We start from the raw sequence: 27,955 nt of genomic DNA on the forward strand, positions 1-27,955 counted from the left end.
TAGACCAATGAATTAAAGTTAATTATTTTTTTAAAAAAGGAAAAGGTTGTGAATCTATGAAAAGCAAAGAAATTTCGTTTGAAGGCTCTGACTGTCCTTAATTCACCTTGTAGCTGGGTATTGCAGTGCTTGTGGTATGGGAAATTAAATGTTGTATGTTTAAAAACAAACACAAAAATGCCTCAAAGCAGATTTATGGCTGAGCAAGACACTGCTTAAAAAAAGGTTAATATAGAAACTGGAAAAATATCTTTAATTATAGACTGGGTGAATGTTGCTTTTATGCTAATATAGAAAGACCATTACTGTAGTCCAGATGGATAAGCCTAGCAAATACATTATTGTAGATAGGCAGTATTTAAAATAAGAAAAATATAAGATGTTCAAAATATACTTGATAACTTGCCCAATTTAGATAATTGTACTTATTTAGACTCAGGGTGGATTCGATTGGTCGCACTGCCCAACCTGCCGGAGCAGCTCCAGCCAAGTCAGAGACATCCTCCTCTGGCCCATGGGGGGTGGTCACAGAGGTTACTTCCCTGACTCCTAGCTTCTCCCTGCCCCAAACAAAAATTTCCCCACAAGTTGCTCTCCCGGCCTGTCAAGGTAAGCAGCTGGCACGCCGGGACACTTTGTTTACTTAGGTTTACCTCTGTGCCTGCGAATGCGTGAGGTAAACGAACCATCTCACCCAGCCAGTGGCTTATCCTGATGGCCTGGGAGCCAAAGTTTGCTGACCCCTGAATTATAGGGTTGGCTTATGAATGGGTTATAAAAATTTTCCATTTTTACTTCTCCGTCTTGGGGGGGTTGTCTTATAAACAAACTGGCTTATGATTCATTTCTGTAATTTTAGCTGTATCATTTTAGGATTTTTTAGAAGCTGGTTTACCTGCTTGGTCTCTTTCTTTGTCCCAAGGGGGAACCAACAAAGAGAGCACAAACAAAACCTTCCCCCTCTTCTCCTTCCCTCCTCAAGCTTTGAAAGTATCTTCTTTCCCCATTGGCCCTTCTGGTCTGGTGCCAGCTAGATTAATTGAACTGATTCACCACTTACAGGTAAGTGATTCTGTACCTCTGGCCAGAAGGGATTTTGTTACCCTTCCCTTTGTATTTAACATCTCTGGAGACACAAATCCACAGTTTGAGAACACAAAACTAAGCATCTCTGATGGTATCTTCTAGACTGAACACTGAGTCCCATTGCATGGATAGAAAGATTAACCTAAATAATCCATACAGAAGCCCCTGGAACTCCATAAAATTGGGTCCCTAATCCATGAACTATTGGAACTAATTTACAAAACTATTCTTAATCATTACATGAATATATTGTCTCATATTATAGAATTAATTTATATTCCCTATTCCATGAGGCATCTAATGTTTTGTTCAGGACAAGTTAGGTGAGAAAAGGACTTATCCACCATATTACTGCCTGGTGTGTCTGTCTCTGCAGTGCAGCATGGCATGCTTTCCCTTTTAATTTGATTTTTCTTTCCTTGAAGGAATACTCAGACATTTTTCTCCCTTTCTCTTTTATTTTACTTCTGTAGTCCCCTCCCTTTGCTGAACAGTGATGGCATTGGTGTGTTAGACTGGCTTCTTTCCTTCTGCAGTCTCCTCAGATCCTAAGCCCGCACAGCCTCGTGACAGTCATCCCAGAAAACTTCCAGTGACTACCTTTATAAAAGCCAAAATCTTCCCTCAAAGTAAAATGAAATAAAATAAACATAGCTGGGCTTGATTCTTTGCACCCATTCTCACAGAATTAATCAACAGGGTTGACAAATCAAAATGCTACAAGAAAAAGACAAAGAAGGCAGTATAGCCATCTTCAGAATGACACCTCAGATTCTACTATAGGAAGGAGATTTGTTAGAATCTGACTCTGAATAATCAGATTCCCTCACAGAACAGTCTATTTCCTCATGAATATTTTAAAACCACACTAACCTAGTTGTACCTCCAGAATAAACCAAGCAGAAATCCAGTCTCTTTATAGGGGAAATATTTTCCCTCCAGCTCAAAAATTGAAACATATTTCCTATCAGTGCAGTTGTTGAGGAAGTGATCAGTTCAGAATGAAAATAGCCATTGAAAGAAGTGCTTTAATAGACATCTCATGAAATATTATAAATTCCAGGATACAAAAACCTACCTACTGTTTGGTGCAGATACCAGGAATGTGGCTGTGATTGCTGAGGCAAAAGAAATAGTCATGCCCATTGAAAGATTCTTCCCCTTCCCTACTGACAAAGTGGACTGAAAATAGAATTTTCATTGTGTAGGAATAATTAAGCCACGGATGAATCTCTTCTGTCTGGCCATTTATTTTGCTTGAATATATATATAACATGATTTAGAGGACCTGCTCCCACTGAAGGACAAAGAGACAGCCTTTCTTAACATGAAATTGATCACCTCATACTTCAAGGAAAATGCCACTGTGGATTCAATCACATTGTCCACCTGGTCAAACGCATAGAGTGCAGTTACTAGGACATTCATGAATCCTGTCTGGAGAGCAGACGAACAAGCAAAACAAATTGTGGCTTCCATTTCTTTTTGCAGCTGAAAAGGTGGTAGAGACTAGGCAAGGTGTGTGGTAGAAATTCAGAAAAGGAAATCTTTCTGCTGTAGGGTGCCATAAAAGGGATTTCAGACAGTTCCATTTGTTTTCTACTATGATCACTCCAGGATCAACAGAAGAGGTCAGACACAAAACATTGGAAGATATGGAAACAGGAATTTAATGGGAGGAAAGTCCTGGCAGGAGCATGTGCAATCCTTAAACACAACAAATGCCCAGGCTCTCTACTTGGGAGAAGCAGCAGATCCCTGTCTGACTAGCAGATCTCTCTTTCTTTCTCTCTCTTTTCCCCTTCTCCCATGTGAAAGAACTCCATTGTAGACAGACGGGTTCTTGTGATAGAAGAGCAAGGGTATTTCAGTCTGAAAACTTCCCAAAAGATTGCTGCATTACAGACATTTAAAAAAAAAAATCTTCAAAACAAACTGGATTGTTCTTGGCAGTAGAACCACAATTTTCCATTGGGACTGTAGAACCAGTTCCCCAAAGGAGAAGTTATCCAACTTCTCTTTTACTATACAGAAAAGGTCTGGAGTGATCAGGCCCTTATTGGACATCAAAGATCCTCAGTTACAGGAGATTCCAAATGGAGACTCTTTCACACTGAGTATTTACCAAAAGTGATTTTCTCATTCCAGTTGGGTGCATGGATGTGTCTCAAGATTTGCCTTCTCTCACTCATATTATCATTAGAGGCCCTATATTTTGACCAAAAGTATTTCCTAAAGGTTCTAGTCACTCATTGCCAAACTTTTCTCTGGGGAATGTCAACGTAATGCATTCCTGGATCACTTGCTCATTTGTAATATGAATGAGAACCACAGAGAGAGAGCTTTGAGAACACTTCAGGAACAAAGGTTTTTCATCAATAATTAGAAAAGCATCCTACTTTCCATTCAATTCTACAGCTGGGAGAAATTGTTTATACTTCCAAAGGCATCATGTATCTATTAGCAATCAGGCTGACAAATTAAAGTCTGTAATCTCAAAGGTCCACTTTGGAAATACGTCTGGTCTCTTGTTGGTACTATGTTAACAGTATACAGTGTATTGTGTATCATATTGATATGAAATTAAAGAATGTGTGTCCTTATATTTAAAGCCCTAAATGGTTTAGGTCCTCACTATTTGAGAGTCCTCCTGCCTCTCTGATGTACTCACATCTGTTAGTCATGTGAGATGGTTCCTGGGATGGGAGGGGGTTACTGGGGCTGAGGAGGCCTTCTCAATGTAATTATGATGAAACACCTTATGAGCTGAATACAATAGTTGTGTGTTAATTTTGTTGTACCAATAAAGTGGAAGCCTACTGGAAGCATGGAGTAGTGCTTGGTTTTGATAAGTTATGGTACTATGTCCGTGTTGTTAAAATTGTGTAAATGTTTAAAGGGCTTGAGAGAGACAGTAATAAATTGAAACAAATGAAGCTACTTTGCTATTTGGCCGTTTAATAATTGGCAGATTGTCAAATAATAATTGGACCAAATTGTCAAAATACAAATATTCATGCAAACAAACTCTGTTGTATGCACTTAACCCCAGATTTGTGCATGTAGATAAAGGATTGAGTAGATGCAAAACTGTGCATACTGAAAATCTGAGCTATACTGTGTAGGATTTTGCATTACTTTGTGAGGTAGATTTTATGTGCTGTGTGCATGTTGTGTGATGTAGACGAGGCAATTGTTGTTGGTGCATGTACCTATACAATTTGGAAGTAAGAAATTTTAACTAGATCTGCTCCTTCAGAATTAATTGTAAATAAATAGCAATGGAGAGTAACATTTTCCATATAAAATCCTGGTGGTAGTTGGGGTGGAGATATTATGGAAGGAATCATAATTTGATAGTTCTGAAAATCTTTTTTTTCAGATACTAGAAATTAGAAATAATTTGTTAGAATTTAGAAGTAAATGAATTATTAGGGGCTCTATGTTTAGGTTTAAATGAGAAATCACCTGTTTTCCTCTCATGACTTGCTGCCATGTTACCTAGGTTGTTTGATGACATGACATTCTGGGCTAATTACAAGGCCAGTGGTTCACATTTTCAATGCTGGCACTCCAAGCAATCTCTTAAATAAGACTGGGTATTGTGGATAAACAAGTAACACAACAAAGGGGCCATTCTAGTTTCTGCCACTGCAACCATTGGAGAAGATGATGGCCCTCTCAGTTTTGTTTGTAAACTTTTTTTTTTAATTTAGTCTACAGTTTAATCAAACATACTAGTTTATGTATATAAGATGCAACTGTCGATGCATATCAGTTAGGTTTTTTTTAATAAGCGTCTTGAATAAATTACCTTAAACCAAATCTCTAAACATGTCATCCCTCCATGCTTTTTCAGGCCACATGTAAATCTAAAAATAGAACTTTGAAACCCACCAAATTGCTATTGTGTTATTTCATCCTTTTAAAAACACAACAAAACAAAAAAAATACCCCAAACCCTGAATTCAACCAAAATCAAACCCTAAAATCAGATTTTGAAAATTTAGGAATAGTATTTACTTAGTAAACAATGAGATTTTTTTTCCATTTATGTCTTATTTGCATCCAACCCAATAGACGCAAACATACCAAATCAGTCTCGAAAAAGTTGAACTCTGCATATTTGTTACCTCAGTGCATTATTGCATTTCATTGCCAAAATTAAAGAAAATGAAGATTTGAGTACCTTGAAATGTATATAATGGGTCGACAGCCTTTCAGAAGTGGTGTGCCGAGTCTTCACTTACTAATTTTAACTTAAGGTTTCGTGTGCCGGTAATACATTTTAACGTTTTTTAGAAGGCCTCTCTGTCTATATTATATAACTAAACTATTGTTGTATGTAGAGTAAACAAGGTTTTCAAAATGTTTAAGAAGCTTCATTTAAAATTTAAATTAAAATGCTGATCTTATGCCCACTCATCCCGCTGCTGCACTGAGGTTCTGTCCGCCAGCTCCTCCCAGCCGGGGTCCTGACTGACAGCCTCGCTTAGCCTGCTGCCAGTCTGGGGTCCTGGCCCTGCTCACATATCTTCTCCCTTGTTTGAGCTCATTTTCTTCCTCTCTCTCTGCACTGAGCTGAGGGTGGGAGTGCACTGACCACAGGGTTGGGGATGAAGGAGCAGGCTGGGGGTTGTGCAGGATCTGGCCAGGAGCTAGAATGAGGGAGGGGGCTCAGGATTGGGGCAGGAGGTTTGAGTGTGGAGCGCTTACCTGGGACAGCTCCCATTTGGTGTGGGGGGTGCAGGTGGGAATGTGGGTCTGTGTGCAGGAGCTCCCGTTTGGTGCTCAGAGTGGGGGTGGGGATGTAGGGGTGTGTGCAAGAGTTAGGGCATGAGGTGTGGGGGGTGCAGCAGTCAGAATGGGCTGGAGGTGTGTGAGGGGGTGCAGGAGTCAGGATGTGGGATGACTGGGTATGTGTAGGGGGTGCAGACATCAAGGCTGGGGTTGTGGGAGGTGCAGGGGTCAGGGTAGAGGGCTGGGGTGCTCCCAGCCCCTTGCCATGAGCGGCTCGCGGCAGAGGGCTGGAGGGGGATGTGCCCCATCCCCACCTCTTCTCTGCCTCCTCCTTGGAGTAGCAAGCACGCTGTGGCTCCTCTCCCCCCTCCCCCTTGTAAGGGCAATCTGCTGATTGGCACAGGGAAAGAGAGGAGGAAGGGCAGGAAAGCAGCGTGCTGGGGGAAGAAGCGGGGAAGGTGGGAGCTTGGCTGCTGGCAGGACCAATCTTCTGCCTCTAGCCTGCCCCCACTGTGGGGTTTTGGCCACCAGCTCCTGCCAGCCTGGGGTTCCTTCACCCACGCCAGCAGCAGGCGCTGAGTGGGACCGGCGCTGGGACCTGGGCTGGCAGGAGCCGGCAGCGGGCTGATCGGCTCAGCCCACCACTGCGTGCCATCAAAAATTGGCTCGTGCCATAGGTTGATGACCCCGGTATATAACCATGTCTGTCTTTGTTTTGTATCAACCATGCTGAATATGCTGATGGCACTCAATAAACTATAAATATTATAAACTAATTGTCATCCTCATATTCTAGGAATTGTCAAGCTGTGGGTGGAATAAGAAAGAGAAGTACAGTTCTGCTCCAAATGCAGTTGCCTTCACAAGAAGATTCAACCATGTGAGTTCTTATTATAGTAATGGCAACATGATTGTATGTATCAGTGTTAAAAATCATCCAAGTGGAATGTTTAATATGTATATTTTTGTCATTCATTGCTAAATATTTGGGGATTGACTGCCTGTGATCTAAATGGCTTGCTTAGGTGCAACAGTGTGATTACTTTAGTCCTGTTTGTTTCTATTAAGCTTTTTTGTTAAATAACAAATTTTGATGATTAAGAGAAGGAAAAGATATTAAGTAGGTTTTCTCCTGGATATTTGCTGTACATTTCCTTTCATAAGGTGGTCTGGGTGAAGGGTTTAGTGTAAAAAGGGTTCCTGATGCAATAGAAACATTTTTCCCATCTATAAGAATATTTAGTGTCTTCTATTTGTGTAGCAGTTCTTGTCCCAAAAAACGTGGTGTTGAATTCCATCAGAATGGTTCCATTTTTACTGTGCTTCTGAGAAGACTGTTGACAATGTGGCTAGATGGTTATATACTGCTGTTAATCCCAAATTATGAAAGGCAGTGGAAATCTGACCACTGAAAACATTTGGCTAAAGCTTGTTACAAATTGCAAACAGCCTGTCTGATTGTGCTAAACTGACTTGCCAGTGAGTCTCCTGTTTGACATAATTTATCAGCCAGAATGACCTGAAGAAGAGCTCTGTTTAGCTCAAAAACTTGTCTTTCATCAACAGAAGTTGGTCCAGTGAAACACATTACCTCACCCACCTTGTCTCAGCCAAAATGTCTCCATTTGCTCAATCTTATGAAAGTCAGTTTGTGGTCTTTATTCAGTTTTTATTTTAAAATGCAACTTTTTATATAAGTCCCTGATACCATGTTAAATACTTTAGTTGTCTCAACAATTACTTGAAATTAGGGCTAGCAAGCAATTTAAAAAAAATCGTGATTAATCGTGCAATTAATTGCACTGTTAATAATAGAATTCCATTTATTTAAATATTTTGGATGTTTTCTACATTTGAAAATGTATTTCTTTCAATTACAATACAGAATTTAAAGTGTACAATGCTCACTTTATATTTGTTTTTGATTACCAGTATTTGCATTGTAAAAAACAAAAGTAGTAGTATTTTTCAATTCACCTAATACAAGTACCGTAGCACAACCTCTTTATCATGAAAATTTAACTTACAAATGTAGAATTATATACAAAAAAACCTGCACGCAAAAACAAAACAATCTAAAATTTTAGAGCCTGCAAGTCAACTCAGTCCTACTTCTTGTTCAGCCAATCACTCAAACAAACAAGTTTGTTTACCTTTGCAGGAGACAATGCTGGCCTCTTTTTGTTTACAATATCACTTGAAAGTGAGAATAGGCATTCACATGGCACCGTTGTAGCCGGCGTCACAAGATATTTACGTTCCAGATGCGCTAAAGATTCATATGTTCCTTCATGCTTCAACCACCTTTCCAGGGGACATGCATGCATGCTGATTATTGGTTCTGCTTGATAACAATCCAAAGCAATGTGGACCGATGCATGTTTATTTTCATCATCTGAGTCAGATGCCACCAGCAGAAGGTTGATTTTTTTTTTTTGATGGTTCGGGTTCTGTAGTTTCTGAATTAGAGTGTTGCTCTTTTAAGATGTCTGAAAACCTGTTTCACACCTCGTTCCTCTCAGATTTTGGAAGGCACTTCAGTTACTTAAACCTTGCGTCGAGTGCTGTCGCTATCTTTAGAAAACTCACATTGGTACCTTCTTTGCTTTTTGTGAAATCTGCAGTGAAAGTGTTCTTAAAATGAACAACATGTGCTGGGTCATCATCCGAGACTGCTATAACATGAAATATATGGTAGAAAGCGGGTAAAACAGAGCAGGGGACATATAATTCTCCCCCAAGGAGTTCAGTCACAAATTTAATTAAAGCATTTTTTAATGAGCGTCATCAGCATGGAAGCATGTCCTCTGGAATGGTGGCTGAAGCATGAAGGGGTATACGAATGTTTAGCATATCTGGCATGTAAATACCTTGCAATGGCAGCTACAAAAGGGCCATGCAAATACCTGTTCTCACTTTCTGGTGACATTGTAACTAAGAAGCAGACAGCATTATCTCCTGTAAATGTAAACAAACTTGTTTGTCTTAGCGATTGGCTGAACAAGAAGTAGGACTGAGTGGACATGTAGGCTCTGAAGTTTTACATTGTTTTGTTTTTGAGTGCAGTTATGTAACAAAAAAAATCTACATTTGTAAGTTGCACTTTCACGATAAAGAGGTTGGACTACAGTATATGTCTGAGGTGAATTGAAAAATTCTATTTCTTTTGTTTTCATTTTTACAGTGCAAATATTTGTAATAAAAAATAATATACACTTTGATTTCAATTACAACACACAATGCAATCATAGAATATCAGGGTTGGAAGGGACCTCAGGAGGTCATCTAGTCCAACCCCCTGCTCAAAGCAGGACCAATCCGCAGACAGATTTTTGCCCCAGATCCCTAAATGGCCCCCTCAAGGATTAAACTCTCAACCCTGGTTTTAATACCATTGAGCTAAACATTCAATAATATTTAATAAATTCCAAGTAATATTCTATTGTTTAACAGTGCAATTAAAACTGCAATTAATAGCGATTAATTTTTTTGAGTTAATCGTGTGAGTTAACTGCGATTAATTGACAGCCCTACTTGAAACAGCTATATCTCTGGGCGCCTTGAAGCTCTATTATACTCCAGGTTGTAACGTTTTTTTATAATGCCAAATTTTTGTATATCAGATGTAGTAGTTCTCCCCTCTGTGGGAGTCTCTCAGGGCTCCTTTCTTGAATTGACTATAGTTCATTAAATTCACTTCCCCCCTCCATGCGGAGAGAAATATGCAACAACTTTTTGCTCCCCAATTATGAATTCCACAAACTGGGTTTTAGACCAAACAAAAACAAGTTTATTAACTACAAAAGCTAAATTTTAAATTATTATAAGGAATAGCAAACAGATCAAAGCAGATTGTGTTTTGTTTTATTTGTGGGCAATCTAAGATTAATATACTAAAGAAATTGGTTACAAGTAGCAAATTCTCACACTAAATGATGTTTTAGGGAGATTAGAGACTTGCTTTCAGTTTAAAACTCCAGATATTCCTTTCAGAGGCCAAACAACCTCTAGCCTGGGCTCAGCCCTTCTCCTCCCAACCCCCCTCAGCTCAGTCTCTGTTTCTCAGGTGTTTCCAGCAGCCTTCTTTCTCAGGCGAAAACAAACTACAATGATGTCACTCCCCTGCCTTAAATAGTTTTTGCATATGGTGAGAATCATAGAATATTAGGGTTGGAAGGGACCTCAAGAGGTCATCTAGTCCAACCCCCTGCTCAAAGCAGAACCAATCGCCAGACAGATTTTTGCCCCAGTTCCCTAAATGGCCCCCCTCAAGGACTGAACTCACAACCCTGGGTTTAACAGGCCAATGCTCAAATCACTGAGCTATCCCTCCCCCCCCTTTGTGTCCAAGTTTCATCCTCACCCCCGGTCAGTGGAAAAACACTGGTATTCCAAGATGGATTCCAGTACCAGATGGCTTGGTGACATGCCTCTGTAGCGCCATAGCAGCCATGATTCGGAGGCTGTTTTCAGCATCCCTAGGAAGACTTCACAAGAAGGTGGGAGATTAGCATCTTCAAAGACCTATTGCTCTCTCTGATGGCTCTTCTCACAGTAAGCCATCTAGACTGATTGATTGCGTTCTGTCTGGTGGGCTTTCCCCCGGAGTAAACACAATTGTAATATTCCTAACTTCAGATACAGAAATGATGCATGCGTACAAGTAGGATAATCTTATTCAGTAAATCATAACCTTTCCAATGATCTCACATGCTTTATCTTGCACAAAATATATCATAATCATGCCATATTCATATCATAACAATATCTCTGTGAAGAATATAGTGGCGTGCACAGGCAGTTCTATGTCAACTTAACTTTTGTCGACCAAACTTTGCAGTGTAAACATAGTGTAAAGTTCTCTGATGAACTTTAGTCTACTGCACATGATCATTGTTGCTTCCAAAATACTATCAGCAGACCAATACTGCTGAAAAGCATCTGTAAGTGATTTAACACTCCCTTTGCTGCCACAATATGAAAGCTGCCTTTCTTTTGAAGGCATGTGGGAAGGAGGAGGAAAACTAAGACTTGTGTACTGTTGTGACGGGATCCCCGGAGTGCAACCTGAAAGTGGGGTACCACTGAGCCCTCTGTCTTACCAACCAGGGCTCCCTCTCACACTGTGATGATGTGACAAACTGCAAATTCCTCCAGGTCTTGCACTCACACAAACATTCACAAGCAAGGACACATCCAGCTGAGTTACATGAATGCTTTCACGAGCCACCCAGGAACCAACAATAGAGAGACTCCAGCCAGTCCCCACCCCAGCTTCCCAGCTTAGGACTCCAGAGCTGTACCGTCTTGCCCTTATCAGAAACCTGATCAGTGTAAGTTCATTACCCAGTCTGCCCCTCCCTCAGTGCAGAGAGGACAATCCACCAGCCCCTGTTCCTGAGCAGATTTTCTTTTATACTTTAAACAACACACTGTTTTAGGGTTTTTATATATAGAGAGATTTTAAGTGATTATAAAGAATAACACACAGATCAAAGTTGATTACCTAAGAAATAAAAATAAAGAACACATTTTAGGTTCTATAGACAGACAGGATTTGATTCTCACCCTGATAGACAATACAGGCAGGTCACAGATCTTTCACACACAGGCTAGAAATCCCTTCAGTCTGGGACTACTTCCCCAGTTCATTCTTCGTTCGCCAAACGTGTTTTCAGGTTTCGAGTTGTGGGGGGAGTGAGAACAAATGATGTCAATTACCCCTTTTATAGCTTCTTCCCGCATGCTGGAAAGATTTTTTGCGGTGATCTGAGTCAAACAGCTTCCCTTGTGCACGTGCTATCTCAGTTCTTGAGGTAATCCTTGTTGGTATGTGCAGTCCCCTTAATGGGCCGTCAATGTTGACTGGCATCCCTATTGTTGTACCTAAAAGGCTGGTTGTGAGTGTTCCTAACCTCACAATATACATAACTTAATGTACAAATATAGCACATACAATCCAACAGGACATTAATGTTTAACGGATTAAGACTTTTAAAATACCATCTCACAAGGCATACTTTGTACAAACACACCATAATTATATCACCATGGTAAATATGGGGGTGCCAGGGTGTTTCTTTGGGGTACAGAGTATCACAATTGTATCTCACAATTTCAGTGTAAATTCAAAGGTTAGAGAAAGTTTAATGAGATGTGTTATACCTGATAAAGACAAACTAGTAGAAAGGCAGTAATTGTATAGGTCATTTAATTTTAGCCTAGCTGAGTTAGGATGACAAAGCTCCTCAAAAAGACTAAACCAATTCAGTGGGGTGGGTGCCAGATGGGAGCTATTCTCTGTTGAATGGGGTCTGATGTGGGGTTTAGAGGAGCTAGAGCTAGAACTGCCATGAAAAAAGGAAGGGGGTTACTTGTCCTCCCCTCCATGCTTCTTACCCTTCAGTCACAACTTCCTTCCCCTATTCTCTCCTGTCCGTCCACATAAACAGTCCACTCACTCACTCCATGTTAGCCCTATCATGTCTTCTAGTAGCTGCGAGTAGATGTTGAGTAGGTCAAGAGACTGAACTAAGCCTGGAGAGTCCCCACAAGTGAGAAATCTGGTGATTTTTTAAGGTGAAAGGGAAGACTCCCCCTTTGGTATTCTGCAGTGGTAAGTCAGAAGTAATCCTCTAACAGGGTGACTAAGCACTTTAAGAGGCTGTCTGGATTTTTTTATTGAGTTAATCTTTAATCCTTTTCCTCAGGGTTTAGTTTATAGGTCTGGGGGATTATAGGCGAAATACACATCTCTGGAAACAAGGCATCATCGTCAAGGCCACTAACTGCTGCAGCAAGAGGATATTGTATAAAATGGGATAATAAAAAGGGGAATAGAATCAGTAGGAAGATGAGAATGAGCCAGTAAGTTGTCTAGGATTTACCTATTCAAAGTACTAATGCTGACACCCCCAGAGATGCATTTTGGTTGGTGGTGTTCTGGACCGTCCCCCACTCCTCAAGTTAGAGAAGAGAGGAATCGTTAGAGGAATTTTAGTCTCTATCTGATTGACTACAGCACAAGTGTTAGAAGCCAATCTGCTTTTTTGTGCCCTTTGACATATGGTGTCCAAGTGGGAGAAGAAACTAAATACAACAAAAACCCATGGCAGCCTCTCAATCACCGTTTCAGGGCCCAATTACTCTCCTTTACCATCCAGGAAGGGCAAAGATCTGATTTACAGTTAGTGAGTCATGTATCCTTCAGTACATCTAAAACCATGTAGTGTAAATGGGCTAAATTCAAAGAACAAAGACAGCACATTGGACTTTGCAGGTCAGTGAGATCTGTTTCCTGAGAAGCCTTCCTGAATAGGACTAGTCTTTTCAGCAAAGGATAATAGTTCCCTGCAAACAATGATGCTAGATTCTGCTGTGGAATGCAGATAATTAAACTTGTTGAAGCATATAACCAGTATGAATCACAAGTTAAGATGTTTGGTGTAATGGAAATAATAAGAGCCTGCTAAAAGAGGAGACATCACAGGACAGTAGAAAATAATCTCCTGGTGAAGACCATAACTTATTCCAGCCATTCTACTAAGGATGAGGTTACACAGAGGGAATTAACAGAAATAACAGACTACACAGCCATGAATCCACAGGTTAATAAAGCCATATATTTGTGTGCATGAAGAAAACTTTGTGATGTTCTTTTGATCTCTTCATTTCCATAACTGGAAGATCAGCTGTGTCACTTTGGTGGAGATAGGACATAGAATCTTCCTCAAAGCTAACATTTTCCTCCATTGTCTTTAATTACCCCACAAGTATTTGTTCAATGGTTGCTTCCTTGCTTGTTTTTTTCCCATAGGTCCATGTTAGGCTCATACAGAAAAGTTCTTTATAACCCAGTTTACGATAACTTCAGTGGCCAGGTCACCTACAGAGTTCATAAAATTATTACATCTCAGTCCTCTTAGATTATATAGAAATTCTACATACTTCACAATAACCACATAAATTTATTATTGTAATCCTTATGCTATATCTAACTCTTATGATTCTTGTTGTGTTTCATTTGAATTTTATAAGTTTTGAGAGTCAGGAGCACCAGGTTTGTTGTTTTTTTTTTCTTGGCGGTGGTGGAGGTGGTGGTTTTTTTACTTTTCTAATAAACAGCTAGCAAATTTGAAAACTCAAAAATAATCATTACCCTGGCTTGATAGGTGTTACTTCTCATTCCTTGCATTTCCTTTTATTTGTGTGTAGACCAACACATGCATGTGTACACACATCAAAGGACAGAACAGAATAAAATGGCAGAGAATTCCCTTCCTGAAATTCATTTCTTTACAGTAGCCAGTGGATTAAAGCACACTTTATAAAGGCCCCACTTGCCCAGAAAGCAACACATTGACAAAGGAATCGTATGTGAGCACAAATGAATAGTGAGGTGTTTCATGAGGTACACTATAAACATACAGTCTACACGCTATGAAAATATTTGAGAACCCATCATAGGCAACTCAGCAAAAGAGCATTTGTAGAATGGACCTTAATGAGGAGGAGTTATTGGCTTGGTTAATTGGGTTTAGAAGGGTATTCCAGGCATAAGGGGCAACGTGAAAGAGGATACAGCAATAGGAGAATGAGAAGAAAACAAAGGAGCCTCAAGGATTGGACTCATTGGTGTAGCAGAAGGAGTAGGGGAAATATAGTTCAGGCTGAGTGATGGAGAATCTTGAAAATGAGGTCAAGAAGATTTCAGTGTGGTAAGCAATGTATTGGAAATAGAGGTATTCAAGGATATGGGCAGTGTGGTCAGAATGAGATCATGTTGGGAATGGCATTTTAGATTGGGAGTTAGAGTGAAGCATGCTAAATGTTCAAACCCCTTTCATGGACAAGCAGTTCAGCCTTTTGCATGGCCAGGGGAGGATATTTTAAATAGTGTGAAGATTCACAGGAATTGGTCACATCTGCAATGTGGGGAAAGAAGGAGAGGGAGAGAAAATTAGTCTGCGGTTTGAAGGCCTACATGAGAGTGAGGATTTTTTTTAAACAGAGAATATTAGAGAGGAAAAGTTAGGAGCTTGGCTTTGGCCTCAATGAATTGAAGATGAGACAATGTGACAATGTGAGGGGAAATTCATAGAAAATAGGTCTGCATTGAAGAAGTGTATCTGAGAGACACCGTCACAGAAGCGAATGTTAAACCCTTGCAAGAGGACGAGGACACCTCAAGTTAAAGTGTAAATGAACTTGCGCTGTGCAGTTCTCTGTGCAGCACAAGACAGTATAATTTTGGGTGTGCACTTGAGTACTGGGCAGTTCCTTAGCTGATCTCAGCATCTGTGTGTAAAACTGTAGCTGAGTGTGTTCCTACCTATATGTGTGCTGGTTTAGTGCAGTCTCATAGACTCATAGACTTTAAGGTCAAAAGGGACCATTATGATCATCTAGTCTGACCTCCTGCACAATGCAGGCCACAGAATCTCACCCATCCACTTCAATAACAAACCTCTAATCTATGTCAGAGTTATTGAAGTCCTCAAATTGTGGTTTGAAGACCTCAAGCTGCAGACAATCCTCCAGCAAGTGACCTGTGCCCCATGCTACAGAGGAAGGCGAAAAACCTCCAGGGCCTCTGCCAATCTGCCCTGGAGGAAAATTCCTTCCCGACCCCAAATATGGCGATCACTTAAACCCTGAGCATTTGGGCAAGACTCACAAGCCAGCACCCAGGAAAGAATTCTCTGTAGTAACTCAGATCCCATCCCATCTAACATCTCATCAAAGACCACTGGGCATACTTACCTGCTAATAATCAAAGATCAATTGCCAGATTAATTGCCAAAATTAGACTATCCCATCATGCCATCCCCTCAATAAACTTATCAAGCTTAGTCTTAATGCCAGATATGTCTTTTGCCCTCACTACTCCCCTTGGAAGGCTGTTCCAGAACTTCACTCCTCTAATGGTCAGAAACCTTCATCTAATTTCAAGTCTCAACTTCCTAGTGTCCAGTTTATATCCATTTGTTCTTGTGTCCACATTGGTACTAAGCTTAAATAATTCCTCTCCCTCCCTAATATTTATCCCTCTGATATATTTATAACAAGCAATCATATCCTCCCATAACCTTCTTTTGGTTAGGCTAAACAAGCCGAGCTCTTTGAGTCTCCTTTCATAAGACAGGTTTTCCATTCTTCGAATCATCCATTCTCTGTACCTGTTCCAATTTGAATTCATCCTTCTTAAACACGGGAGACCAGAACTACACACAGTATTCCAGATAAGGTATCACCAGTGCCTTGTATAACGGTACTAATACCTCCTTATCTTTGCTGGAAATACCTCGCCTGATGCGTCCTAAAACCGCATTAGCTTTTTTAACGGCTGTATCACATTGGCGGCTCACAGTCATCCTGTGTTCAACCAATACTCTGAGGTCCTTCTCCTCCTCCATTACTTCCAGCTGATGTGTCCCCAGTTTATAACTAAAATTCTTGTTAATCCCTAGATGCATGACCTTGCACTCTTCACTATTAAATTTCATCCTATTACTATTACTCCAGTTTACAGGGTCATCCAGATCTTCCTATAGGATATCCCGGTCTGTCTCTGTGTTAGCAATACCTCCCAGCTTTGTGTCATCCGCAAACTTTATTAGCACATTCCCACTTTTTGTGCCAAGGTCAGTAATAAAAAGATTAAATAAGATTGGTCCCAAAACCGATCCCTGAGGAACTTCACTAGTAACCTCCTTCCAGCCTAACAGTTCACCTTTCAGTACGACCCGTTGTAGTCTCCCCTTTAACCAGTTCCTTATCCACCTTGCCTCAGGAATAGAGTGTAAAGGGAGCCCAGGCTGGTTGGTCAGGCAGGCTCAGTGGTACCAGAGTTCCAAGTGGCACCCTGGAGAAAACTGTTCACAGCGCCGATTTTTTTATCACTCCAGTGCATGCACATTTGGGTGTTTGTGCTGCCTATGAGCATACTCACCACAGTTGCTTGCACTGATATAAAATACAGTGCAAGACAAGTAGATATCGCAGTTTACCCCTTGCTGCTGTGTAGATCAGGATCTTGTGGGACATTTTCTCAGTGCTTTATGGAATGCCATCGATTTGCCCAGGTTGGTCAGGGAGATAGGGATCAAGTTCCCACCATGCCACTTTCTCCATCTTTATAAGGCTTTCCTTATAAGATGGGGAAAGCCTATAATTTGCTTGTCACTTCTTACAACTCCCACAGTCCTGTGGACTTCTTTTTGGTATCCACCATCTTTCTAGCAGAAGCATGGACCCTGCACAGCTCCTCACAAATCCTGAGTGATGCAAACACAGGATGCATTATCCTCCTGTATCTGCAGAACTTGAATGAATATTACTACAACCAGGATTGCAATGAGGAAGATGCAGAGATGTTCAAGTACAGTGGCCGGAGGCGGCTGATGCTGAAAAAGTTGCCAGGCTGCGTCTAGCATTCATATAGCAGTGCCATATGGTGCATTGCTGCTTCTGGGCCCGAGAAAGAAGGACTGATTGGTGGGATCACATCATAATGCAAGTTTGGGATGATAAGCAGTAACTGCAGAACTTGTGGATGTGAAAAGCCATGTTTTGGATCTGTGTGCCAAGCTTGACCCAGACCCCCAGCTCAGGGGCACTGTAGGGAGAACTGCACTTATAATGGAGAAGCAGGTGGTGGTCACACTTTGGAAACGTGCAGTGTTGGATTGCTATTGGTCAGTGGGCAATCAGTTGGATGAACGAATGCCCCCATTGTGGATTTTCCAATTGCGATCATTAAGTGTCTACTGCTGCACAGGACTGTGATTCTGGGTAATATACAGGAAATAGTGGCTGAATATGTAACAATGGAGGTTGCCCAAACTGCTGTGGGGCGATAGCAAGCATATCCTATTCTGGCACCAGTACATCAACAGGAAGGGATACTTTTCCATGGTTGTGGACGTTCTAATGGTTCACCGGGGCACTTCAGTAATACTTGTGGGATGGCTGGTGAAAGTACATGATGCTCACATCTTTAAGAACACATGACTTCTCAAAAGAGCTGTAAGGAGGGATGTTCTTCCCATACCAGCGGATTACCCTTGAGGATGTTGAATGCCAATAGTGATTCTGGGGGACCCAACCTACCCCTTGTTTCTCTGGCTTATGAAGCCTTACACTGGCCACCTGGGTAGCACGAAAGAAAGATCCATCTTCTGGCCCAGCAAATGCAGAGTGACTGATGAGAATATGCTTCTGGTAAATTTGAAGGGACACTGGTGCTGTTTATTCACTAGATTGGATCTCAGTGATGCAAATATCCCCTTGGTTTAGCTGCATGTTGTGTATTGCGTGATATGTCAGGTGAAGAGGGGAGAGCTACCAAGATGATGGAGGGTCAAGGTGGATAGATTAGCTGCTGAATTTGAGCCAACCATGGAACAATACAGCTGAAGGAGGCCTTAAAAGACCATTTTAACAGTCTACTACAATAGTATAATTATATAAAGTAATGTCTCTTGTGACATTGGAGATTAAATAGCAGGAGGCAATAATCCACCCATATGAATTCTGTACTGCTTGGTGTAAACCAATAGAGACACTCATTTTCCAAAATAGAATTTTGCACACAGTAAAGAAACAGACAACAAAATTAAAGTGCTAACAAACAAAGCCAAAATCTCGTTACTTCAAAGCAGGTTGTGAAAATCTCTGAAAGGAGATGTAGAAACGCGATGAAGCAGCAAACTACTCATGTTTAAGACAATCAAGGAACAGTGGGACAGACCATATGCAATTTTGACAGAAAATGAGGATACTCAGCTCATTGATAGCATTGACCACAATACCTTGAACATCTTAATAGAATTCCTTCAGCCCTTCAAAGAAGTGTCAGATGCACTAGAGCGGTCATCTAGAGCAGTCATCACAGCCCAGTCTCCACTTAGTGCCCGTTTGGTATGAAAGGCTGAAAAAGCATCTCCATCCTTCTACCACTGATGAAGTTAGTCTAAGTCAAAGCTTTGCAATGTCTCATGGAAAAATTTGAAATTAGGCCTATGCATAGAGTAGCGGTTTTCCTACACCTTCGGACGAAGGGGATGAAATGTTTTCATTGAAGAGAGACAGGAAGATTATCAAGAAACCAAGAAGCTTGTCTCATTGCATGAGGAAAAATAATGCTGCAGTGAATCTTATGCTTCTTTTGTCAGCTACATAGACAAAGGAGGCAAAATTGTCAGAGTTTGAGGATTCGAATAACAAGTGTGGAGATGATGAAGTATCAAAGTATGTCACCCTGATGCTGACAAAGAATGAAGATGTGCTTCTGTTGTCTCCATCACCCCAGCAGCTGCACAACTTTCCTCTTTTTTTCAGTCGAGTTGCACGGTTTGTGCATTCCACCGTCCCTGCATCCAGTGTACCCTCCAAGAGGGCCATCTCAGTCTCTGGTTACACAGTTAATGAGACTCAAACTTCACTTTAGCCAGGACTTGTGGATGATTTATAATAATATTTCAAAGAAAATCAACAGTTCTGAGAGACATCTAAGACGAAGTCCCGCAATTCAGGGCTGGTATAAGTCACAAGCTAAACAGTTGCCCAACTTTTTATTTTATAGTTCAGTTTGTGATTTTGAGTATTATTGACTTGAAACATTTATTTTACTATTTTTGTATGTAAAATGCTATTTGTTCTGGTGCCTGTTGTATAATAAGATGATTAAAGTAATAATATAGCAAGTGTGTGCATTTATGAAGCCATATAGCTTCCTTATACGGTATTGATGCATGCACATTGATGCTCCTCCTGAGAGGTACAGTGAGATAGATAGGGTGCCGGCGCATGAGCAGATGCGGATACATATAAAAGTGGGGTGCGGATCGCGGGTCAGATACAAGTTATTTATTGTGGATGCGGATCCAAATTTTTATATCCCCACAGCTCTCTATGTGTAAGAAGACCTCAATTTCAGGTCTCCTTTTTTAAAAGGTCTTCCTCTCTGCATGGATATTGAGGGTAGGTAAATTTTAGCCAGGATGTCTTTTCCTGGGTTGTATAATTTTTCTAGGTGCTTTTAGCTAGTATCATCTGGTTGGGGAGGCAGCCTCTCTTTGCCTGACTGCACCACAAATTGTGAGCATGGTTTTCTATATACACTTATACATACATTCATAACCACACTCTTCATACATATCTTCTAATGACCATTAAGTTTAGTTCTTTACAAGCTTTCATAAAAAATTTTACTCGCCTTTTATAATATAATAAAGTTGTATATATTCTGTTGATTCAAGTGCTTATTCTTTGAGGGTTCATACTCCCTATTCTCCCCTTGCTGTGTTTGGACCCTGATTGACACAGGTGCAGAGAACCCAGCTGCTGGTGGTGTCCCAAAACTGCCTGTGCCCATATGCTGCAGGCCTGTTTACTGCAATAGAGCTAATCAAACTCATCCCAGAGTAGCATAGGAAAGTCTCCTGTCACAGGGGAAGAAACAAGCTGACATAACTAGAAATCTTTAAAAGGTTTGCAGAGTATCTCCACGAAAGCTTCATTTAGATCTCTCAAGAGGATAAAAGGGATGCCCTTATTCAGATAAACAAAGTACACTGCATCCTCGCTCTACCCCTCTGCCTAGCCCAGTAAACCAAAGAATTGAAAAGTGGACATTGAGTCTACTTTCTGACACGGATCTGATGTGGACTGTATGATCAGATTGCCATACTAATTTATTTGAATTTATTCCCTAATGTTTTATTTTCTGACATTATACTACTAAAGTAAGCAATCAAAAGTCAATGCCTTTGTTCTGTAAATCCGCAGATGAAGATGGGCACCATTTTAAAATGGGGAATGATGGTGGAAGGGGGTTTAGTTAGGAAGATGAGGTTTTGGGTAACAAAAGGCAATCAATCAATCAATAAATTGCATGTATGCTCTTAACGAGCTCCCTTCCCCTTCATCAGCAAACTTATCTGCACTCGGTAGGGCTGGTTTGAAACCGCTGCTGTTTCCCACCACCAATTATCAGTAATCAGTTTGCTTAAAAATTAAAAAAAAAAACTGAGTTCTGTATGTAATGCTCTTCTAGGTATTACACAGTTTTGAAGTATTTAGAATACTGCTTCTGAACCCTCATTTGATACCAGAATGATGTTAAAGAGCTGTTTTGCTTCATGATAGTGCTTTTAGTTCTAACCAAATTTCTGTGACTTCAACAGGAATGCAGTACTTTAGGGACTTGACTCTCTCCTGGTGCTGTTCTGTATAAACAAATATGGAACTGTAAAACTGCACTGTGTGAGGTTAGATAGGATGAACAAGGCTTTTTCTTACTGGAAGTAGATACAGGGATAGTGTCTGGTTATACATCCAGCTAGAGTCTGCAAGAAATAATTTATTAGTTTCTCAGAAGTTGAGGAAGCGGTATAAGTTTGGGGATGGGAAGAGTAATGCAGCAGAGAATGCGTCTATAGTGTTTATTTTTTAGAACTCTGTAAACAGCAGTTGCATTACATCCTGCCAAACCCTGATCTTTTTTCAGCATTTTTAACAGTGTAACAAAGAAAGTTGCAAGATAAGCTACATCATTGTTCACTTGCTAATTCGTCATAACTGGAAAGTTGTTTTTATTTTTTAAAATAAAATTGACAAAGTTTTAATATAATTTTTAAATATTTAAAGTGAAAGCTTAAAATGTTAATGCAATTTGAGATATGTTGTATTTGGTAGCAGCCACACTTTAAAAAAGAATGTTCCAGTACAACATTTTCTGTAGATTTCACACTATATAGCAGGGTGGACAAACTACGGCCCGAGGGCTGCATCTGGCCCGCCAGTCGTTTTAATCCAGCCCTTGAGCTACCACTGGGGAGCAGGATCTGGGGTTTGCTGCTCTCCAGCTCTCCAGCGAGGGAGCAGGGTTGGAGGCTGCTCCACGCGGCTCCTGGAAGCAGCGACATGTCTCCCCAGGGGCAGCCAGGGGGCTGCACTCTGCATGCTACCCCCATCCCAAGCACCGCTCCCTGCAGCTCCCATTGACTGGGAACCATGGCTTGAGGTAAGTGCTGCCAGTAGCCCGCACTCTGATCCCCGCCCCAGCCACAACCCCCTACCCCAGCCCTGATCCCCCTCCTGCCCACCAAACCCCTCAGTTCCAACCTGGAGCACTCTCCTACACCCTAAACCCCTCATTGCCTGCACTCCTAGCTGGAGCCCTCACCCCTTCCCATACCCCAACCCCAATTTCATGAGCATTCATGGCCCACTATACAATTTTTATACCCAGATGTGGCCTCTGGGCCAAAAAGTTTTCCCACCCCTGCCATATAGTGTGTATAATCATACTACAGTAGAACCTCAGAGTTACGAACACTTTGGGAATGGAGGTTGTTCATAACTCTGAAATGTTGGTAACTGAATAAAATGTTATGGTGGTTCTTTCAAAAATTTACAACTGAACATTGATTTAATACAGCTTTGAAACTTTACTATGCCAAAGAAAAATGTTGCTTTCCTTTTATTTTTTTTTAGTAGTTTACGTTTAACACACTACTGTACTGTATTTGCTTTTTTTGTGTGTCTCTCTGTTGCTGCCTGATTGTGTACTTCTAGTTCCAAATGAGGTGTGTGGTTGATTGGTCAGTTCATAACTGGTGTTCATAACTCTGAGGTTTTACTGCAGTATATTAAAAATATAACATTTGTGAATCTTAAGACTTTAACAAGGAAATTTTTGTAGTGTAAATTACTTATAAATATCAGTTTATCTAGCAATGACAAGACATCAAACTGTGGAATCTAGAGTATAGGAAGGCCTTCCTACTTCCTTGATTTAGTTTAAATATTATTGGTCAGATTTTCAGAAGTGCTGAGCATCCACAAATCCCACTGAAGTTAATGTAAGCTGCTAGTGCTCAGTATCTTTGAAAATCAGATCATATCACTTTGTAGTAATGTAAACTTGTAAAAAGGTTGCAGTTCAACTTATATTGTATCCACTTATGTCCATTCATAACTGTCTCAGATTTTTTTTGCCTTGGAACTGAAACTTTCCACTCTCAGAATGAAATCCTGGCCCCATTTAAGAAAGTGAGAGTTTTGCCATTGATTTCAGCAGAGCCGAAACTTAACTCAAGCCAGGTCTCAGCTCAAAAGTGAATGTTTTGGGGAAGTTTACACACAACATATTCAGTTGTTTTTGAGATGGATGATTTGTGGAAAAATACTTTCTCCGTGTAAAAATAGGCTTTCTTCATACACTTACCTCAAGCAGCAGAACTTTAAAGCTTATCTTCGTACATGGTTAGTTCTCAGTGAAGAAATCTGAGGCAAGGCTAGCTTTTGTCGGGGAGGAGGAAAGGTTTAGGAACAACTTTCAAATGAGGAAATAAGCATTAGAAATCGGCATAGGCATGCAACACACTTTTTTTTTTTTTTTTTTACTGCATGTTTTTAGTTACATTATTGCCTGAAGTACTGTGGAGTTATATAATTTCATAGTGGTTAAATTCATAATTCTATAGTATCAAAATGATATTTTCCTTCTAAATTCAGAATAGTGTAGTTTAAATTCTCTGGCATCACAGAAAAACACAATTGCATAACTTCGTAAGCAGAATTTTTGTTTATCTGTTGTAGGTCTTGCAGTTTATAGAGTTTATATAATAGAATTCTAAACTTCATATTGTAGGATAGCTATTTTTTTTTTAAATCTAATGTAATTAAATGCAAGTATCTACATTAATGCAACTTAAAGTTGTAAACTTCAAATATTAAAGTCAGGAAATTCAAAAGTTAAGGATCTCAACAATATTAATGTAGTCACATTTTGCATATAGGGAAGTGTTTTGAATTATTAAGGCTTTTAAGTTAATTTATTTTATAAGTATTATGTGCAGTTTTGGTCAGTTAAGATTTTTATAGCAATGTTTACTTTTGCATTTCCTAACTTATAAAGTTGCTGTAAGCATGATATTTTTCATGTATTTAATTTTTTCACTTCATATATAAAACTTACTTGCTTTAATTGCCTTTTTATGTGTTTTAAAACTAAGTGAATTTTCTTTTTCAGGTAAGCTTCTGGGTCGTTAGAGAGATTCTTCATGCACAAACTTTAAAAATCAGAGCTGAAGTTTTGAGCCACTATATTAAAACTGCTAAGGTAAGACTTTATTTTTTTTGAGACTTGATATGCTGTAATTTTTATATGCAAGTTCACTCTTTCAAAAATGCATGTGGATAAATATTTGTTTAACGCTCCATTTGGCTGTAGTGGTATCTGTTAACATGTGGTAGTGTTTGGCCTCATCAGTGTGACAACATCAGCAGAAAGGGTGACAGACCAAAGCTCCAGAACTGGAGTTATATGCCTAAACAAAAATTTACTTGGTTTAAGAAAATGCTTTCAGATGCTGTATTTCAAATAATTTACTAATTAATATTTTCTAATTTTAATGTTTACTAATTTTATTTTTCTATCAGTATAATTTATTACCCGTTTTGTTGAATAATCTGAATTAAGCACTTGTCGCTATTTGCAGGCCCTGAATATTTTACTTTGCTCTTGCTGATGTTCTTTAAAATACATTGTTTATTTTTGCTGCTTGGAAGGAAAGGGCCTGAGACCTCTTTTCTTCTAGTAATAATGTTATGGGTAATATCAATCTGTCTGTCTGTTCTGTCTGAACAGAATAACACTTATCGATTGTAATATAGCAGTTTTATTTGAGGATTTTACCACCACAGGAATACTGACAGCACAGCAGCATCCATTCATAGCAGCATTTTTAATGTGTGTTTGATTCTGATCATCTGATAAGATTGGTTTTTTTTCCCCAAAATGTTCTTGTTTAATCTGTTCTATCTTGTATTTAGCTGTGACATTTAGTACCTTTCCTAGACCTGAAGAATAACTTTGTGTATCTCAAAAGCTTTTCTTTCACCAACAGAAGTTGGTCCAATAAAAGATATTACTTCACCCACCTTTTGGCCACGTCCAGACTAGGTATTAAAATCGATTTTAGATACGCAACTTCAGCTACGGGAATAACGTAGCTGAAGTCGAATTTCTAAAATCGAGGTACTCACCCGTCTGGACGGCGCGGCATCGATGTCCGCGGCTCTCCGTGTCGATTCCGGAACTCCGTTCGGATTGATGGAGTTCCGGAATCGATGTAAGCGCGCTCGGGGATCGATACATCGCGTCCAGACTAGACATGATATATCGATCCCCGAGCAATCGATTTTAACCCGCCGATGCCGCGGGTTAGTCTGGACGTGCGCTTTGTCTCTGTCATGGGACCAGCAAGGCTACAACAAAACTGCAATTACCAAAATGTCTGTTTTGCAATCTAGTTTTTAAGATCACAGCTCTTATGGATAAAGGGTTGTTTCCTACGTAGTTTTTTTTTTTTTTCCCCTGAATCCATGCTACTTTTGGCTATGATCTCATTAACTAAGAAGAATCAGGCTTGATTGATATTTGGGTAGGTGACCTCTAAGGTTATGACAGATTTCAGTTACTAATCTGCCTGAGGCATCAGGTGATCAGGCTGAGGCCACAGGATCATTTGGGGAGGAGATGATGAAACACATCAAGGGTTTAAATTTTAAAGATTTATTATTTAATAAAATAACAGCATCTGACGAAGTGGGTATTCACCCACGAAAGCTCATGCTCCAAAACGTCTGTTAGTCTATAAGGTGCCACAGGATTCTTTGCTGAAAATAACAGCAGAGAGTGATGGGTGCTCCCCACATCACTCAGAGGAAGGAGAAAGTGTTGGTGCTCCAAGCCCTAACCCACTTTCATGCACACGCTCTACCCACTGCTGGCCAACCTGAGTGTAACGTAAGAAGACGAGGGGGAAGGGTGGATGGGAGTTCTGTCCTGGGCCCAGGTCGTCTGTGGTTCTCTGTAATCTCTGCCTTGCTTGGGCTCTCGGGAGGGTTTAAGTCCTGGGTTCCTTTGGGGGTGTTGTCATGCAGGGCTTTCTGTGCCTGGTGCTCAATTGGCTTGCTGTGGCCTTCTCGGCTGCCCAAAACACATGGGCTCTGGAGACATTGTTTTCCCTCCTATTGGCCTTCACTGTCGCTGCCTCATTTGCTCTCACTATTTTCACTGCTATTTCTGCAGCTCTGCTCAACTTAGTTCTCCTCTTCTTCTCATGGTTGTGCAGCTGTAGATTTCTTGTCTAGCCCATGACTTTGGGCCGGGGCCAGCATCTTATCTCCACACATTGCTAGCTGAAGTGCCGAGTTAACCCATTCTCTGCTCTCTTCATTTTTTCCCCCTCTTGGCCTCTTGCACCCTGCAAGGAATCTTCCATTCCATATTCACACCTTTGGCTCTCCCCTGAAATGCCTTGCGTTGCTTGCCACCGCATTAGCAACATACAGCGCTGATTTGCCTCCCTATGGGACCCCCCCTGAGGGAGGGAGTCCTTGGGCCTGTGACAAGATAAGCTTAGAGTCCTGCAAGAAGCAGTATTTCAGCAGGTGACATTCTAACCCATTAGTCAGCACTTAACCAATGCTTCAGCATGCTGCTGAATATTGGGACAAAGTACTGTTGGAGGTATTTATCTTTTGAATGAAACATAAAATTACAGTTTTAAATGTAACACTTGCAAAAACTTCCACAGGTGTTTAGTTACAAGAGTAGTGGTGTTTGATCTGGCCGCGTTCATTCGTGGTAGGGATGTTAATCATAGCCAAATATCAGTATTCACTATTACTTTCTGCTACTGCCCTTTAAAATCACACTTCAGCTTATTCTGCACTTCTCCATGTAGGGCTTAGAGAACAAAAGATGTGAAGTATTTCTAATAGTGTTTCAACTCTACAGGGTTCGAATTCACTAATTTTGCAGTGTAGGGAAAACAGTTAATTTGCGAGTATGTTTATCATTTATTGCATTATATATAGGATGGTGTAAGAATGTAGAGGGTCGTGTAAGACATTCATATATCCTAAATGCAATAGAAGTAGAGAACTAAAAACAAAACCAAACCAAATCTAGTAAGGGCTATAAAGACCAAAAAAAGACGTATTTCCTAGTCATAGTGAGATCTACTATATAAGCTTGGAAAATATTTGTACAAATCACTTTGGTATGCCTTTTGCTTTTTTAATTAAAAATGAAAGATGAAAGGATAGGGATAGAAAAATCTTAACTATTAATTTCAACATAAATAGGGAATCTGTTAAAGTGTGTAGTGAGAGAGGTTCACATATGGTGATCATCTGTGCAGAATCACAAAGAATAAAGTTTCCATGAAACTCAGTGCCCTAAAGATAATAGCTACAGTCATCCAAGGATTCACCAGTTATATACTGTGAAGATTTAATTAAGATACCATTTTTACACTGTTATACAATATGGTTTGTTTTTTACGTATGAGCTTAACTTGCCTTCTGTGTAATCTTAAAATGTTTGATCAGTATTTTTAACCACTGTACATTCATCACTTTACTGCAGTTGGAGTATTTTTTCAGTTGTGTGTGTTTTCATCTACAGAAACTTTATGAGCTGAATAACCTGCATGCCCTTATGGCAGTGGTGTCTGGATTGCAAAGTGCCCCCATCTTCAGGCTGACTAAAACTTGGGCGGTAAGTAAGCTCAGTAGGGTAATTTGTGATTTTGTTTATTCCTTCTTGAAAAATAGATTTATTATAACCTTTTGTAGCTTGCGTCAAGGATCCAATTATTAAAGACACTTTTGAATCCAATTGTACAGTGTATTTCTCGTCATTTAAGTCTCCATTCTCCTCTTGAGTCTTTTTCCATTTTGACATTGAAATATTTTCCTTTGAAAAATTGTTCCCTGCAGATTCCGTTAAATACAGTGCTTCCTAATTTGGCCAAATGCTATTTTGTATTAGTTATTGGAATATTATGAAGGCCAAGAGAGTTGTATTTTAATCATGCAAGGGATCATATTGTTGGAGTTTTTTAAGCTATAGAGATTAAATGTCCAAAAATTACTTGCTCAGATTCCATAAATAATTTTCTTGTTTCTATCACTGATAACTAAATTTGATCTTTTTTCAGTTGTAGTAAATGTACTGAATAGTATATTTGCATGTCTCATTTTTTAATATCAAATTTTGAAAGTGTGAAGTTCTTTTTGTTTGGCAGTTTTTCCCCTCTGCTACACT

At 40.0% G+C, this 27,955-nt stretch overlaps 1 protein-coding gene across 7 annotated transcripts in view; it reads left to right on the plus strand.

Moving 5' to 3' along the window:
- Nucleotides 1-27,955, plus strand: part of RALGPS2 (Ral GEF with PH domain and SH3 binding motif 2) — a 283,620-nt gene that overhangs the window by 96,730 nt on the left and 158,935 nt on the right. For all 7 annotated transcript variants that reach the window (XM_050963225.1, XM_050963224.1, XM_050963223.1 and 4 more), the window contains 3 exons: nucleotides 6,623-6,706; nucleotides 23,867-23,956; nucleotides 27,314-27,406. In XM_050963225.1, the coding sequence (XP_050819182.1) occupies nucleotides 6,623-6,706; nucleotides 23,867-23,956; nucleotides 27,314-27,406 (267 nt within the window). The remainder of the gene's footprint in view (nucleotides 1-6,622; nucleotides 6,707-23,866; nucleotides 23,957-27,313; nucleotides 27,407-27,955) is intronic.

The sequence above is a fragment of the Gopherus flavomarginatus genome, chromosome 7, assembly GCF_025201925.1.
Source record: "Gopherus flavomarginatus isolate rGopFla2 chromosome 7, rGopFla2.mat.asm, whole genome shotgun sequence".
NCBI lineage: Eukaryota > Metazoa > Chordata > Testudines > Testudinidae > Gopherus > Gopherus flavomarginatus.